This window comes from Brassica oleracea, chromosome C9 (genome assembly GCF_000695525.1).
Source record: "Brassica oleracea var. oleracea cultivar TO1000 chromosome C9, BOL, whole genome shotgun sequence".
NCBI classification, from domain to species: Eukaryota; Viridiplantae; Streptophyta; class Magnoliopsida; order Brassicales; family Brassicaceae; genus Brassica; species Brassica oleracea.
This window is the reverse complement of record NC_027756.1, coordinates 34306283-34307844: the sequence shown is the minus strand read 5'-3', so window position 1 is coordinate 34307844 and position 1562 is coordinate 34306283. Positions and strand designations below refer to the sequence as shown.

At 35.8% G+C, this 1562-nt stretch overlaps 1 protein-coding gene across 1 annotated transcript in view; it reads right to left on the bottom strand.

Annotated features, from left to right (window-relative positions):
* Positions 1 to 1100: 1100 nt before the first annotated feature.
* Positions 1101 to 1562, bottom strand: part of LOC106314849 — a 1738-nt gene continuing 1276 nt past the window's right edge. Inside the window, exon 5 of the mRNA XM_013752661.1 lies at positions 1101 to 1539. Coding sequence (XP_013608115.1) covers positions 1101 to 1539 — 439 coding nt within the window. The remainder of the gene's footprint in view (positions 1540 to 1562) is intronic.

The following is a 1562-nucleotide window of genomic DNA, read 5'->3' as shown; positions in this document are numbered from 1 at the left end:
TTTTTTTTGCAGAGGGATAGCTGTTAACACGTCATCATGTGATGAAATTCTTTCTCGAACCAAATGTGCTTGACTCAAAATATATCTATGTTACTATGTATCAGATTGAAACCACAGAAGAGTGAAATGATGTGAAGAAGAATAATCTTCAAACTTACAAGGAGATTTTCTACTTAATAAAAAATGTCGACGATGGTTAAAGAAGAATGAAACAGAAGGAGATTCTCAACCCATGCGTTGCTCATATTTTGATTGCTAGGTCAGATCTATAATATTGTATTCGAAGGGGTATATAACAAAACCTTTATCAATAATTTTTTTTCTCTTTAATAATTATGGCTGAAAATATTTTATGCTTGAAAATTTCTTAAATCTTGAATTGGTACAACCCCTAAAAGATAATTCCCAACAGTAGTTAATATAACAAATATCAGAAGCTTAGCATATTGTATGTCTTGATATTCTTGAGGTCATTTGAATTTAGTAAAACAGAAATAAATTAAAATTAAATTAAGTAATGAGTTAAATATGTTTACATCTGTTAAATTATTAGTATACTATCTCATAATTTGGTCAACCAAATCTAAATTATGCAATATCACTAGTAAAAAACAGGGCCACAGCCACGTTAATTTTCGTGGGTATGACCAAATTTTCGTGGCTATACGGAGCAGAAGCCACGAAATGCTACGAAACACAAAACGTACGTATACGAGCGTAGCAAAAACAGCGCGTGTCAAAAAACGTAGCAAAATGCCACGTATTGCCACGAAAATTTTCGTAGCAACTTTGCTACGATTTGAGACGAAACATGCGTGGCAATGTGCTACGGTTTGACACGGATGGTAATGTAGCAATAAGCTACGGTTTGCTACGATTGTTTTCGTGGGTAGTTTTAATAATTATAAAAAAAAATTAAAAACAATTATAAAGCACCAATTTGAAATTTTTATAAAATGCAAAATGCGAATTAAAAGCTAAAATATCATAGAAACTAAAATATATTACATAAAAGTTGCAGTTTTAAACATTCAAAAGATAATACAACTTGAAACAAAGTACACAAAAGATTGAAGCTTAATATATCAACTGACCAAACCTTACATACCAAGGTCTTGGCACCACCTATCTAACTCAGATGGGTTATTGATCGTGAGATGTTGTGGTAGAGCCGTAGACTGACCTTGAGCTTGTGGCTGATGTTGAGATTGAATTGGAGCTTGGGGCTGACCTTGAGGTTGTGACTGAGCTTGAGGCTGAGATGGTTGTGCAGTTGAGGCAGGAGTGGAAGCTTGAGATTGGAGAGTTTGCAGAATAATGTTGAGAGTTGCTTGGCTAGCTGACATCCCCCCTGTTACTTGAGTCTTGAAAGCATTGATTTCTGCCTTCAAAGCACTGAAATCTTCCTTGACTCCAGCAATGTCTTCCTTGACTTCAGAAATGGTGGTCTCAAAGCCAGACATGCGCATATCAACGTCTAGGTTGCGCTGCAGTGAGACAGGAATTGGCACAGATGGACTGCTGTTCTTGTACTGAACACTGCCAAGGCCGTAGATTGTACC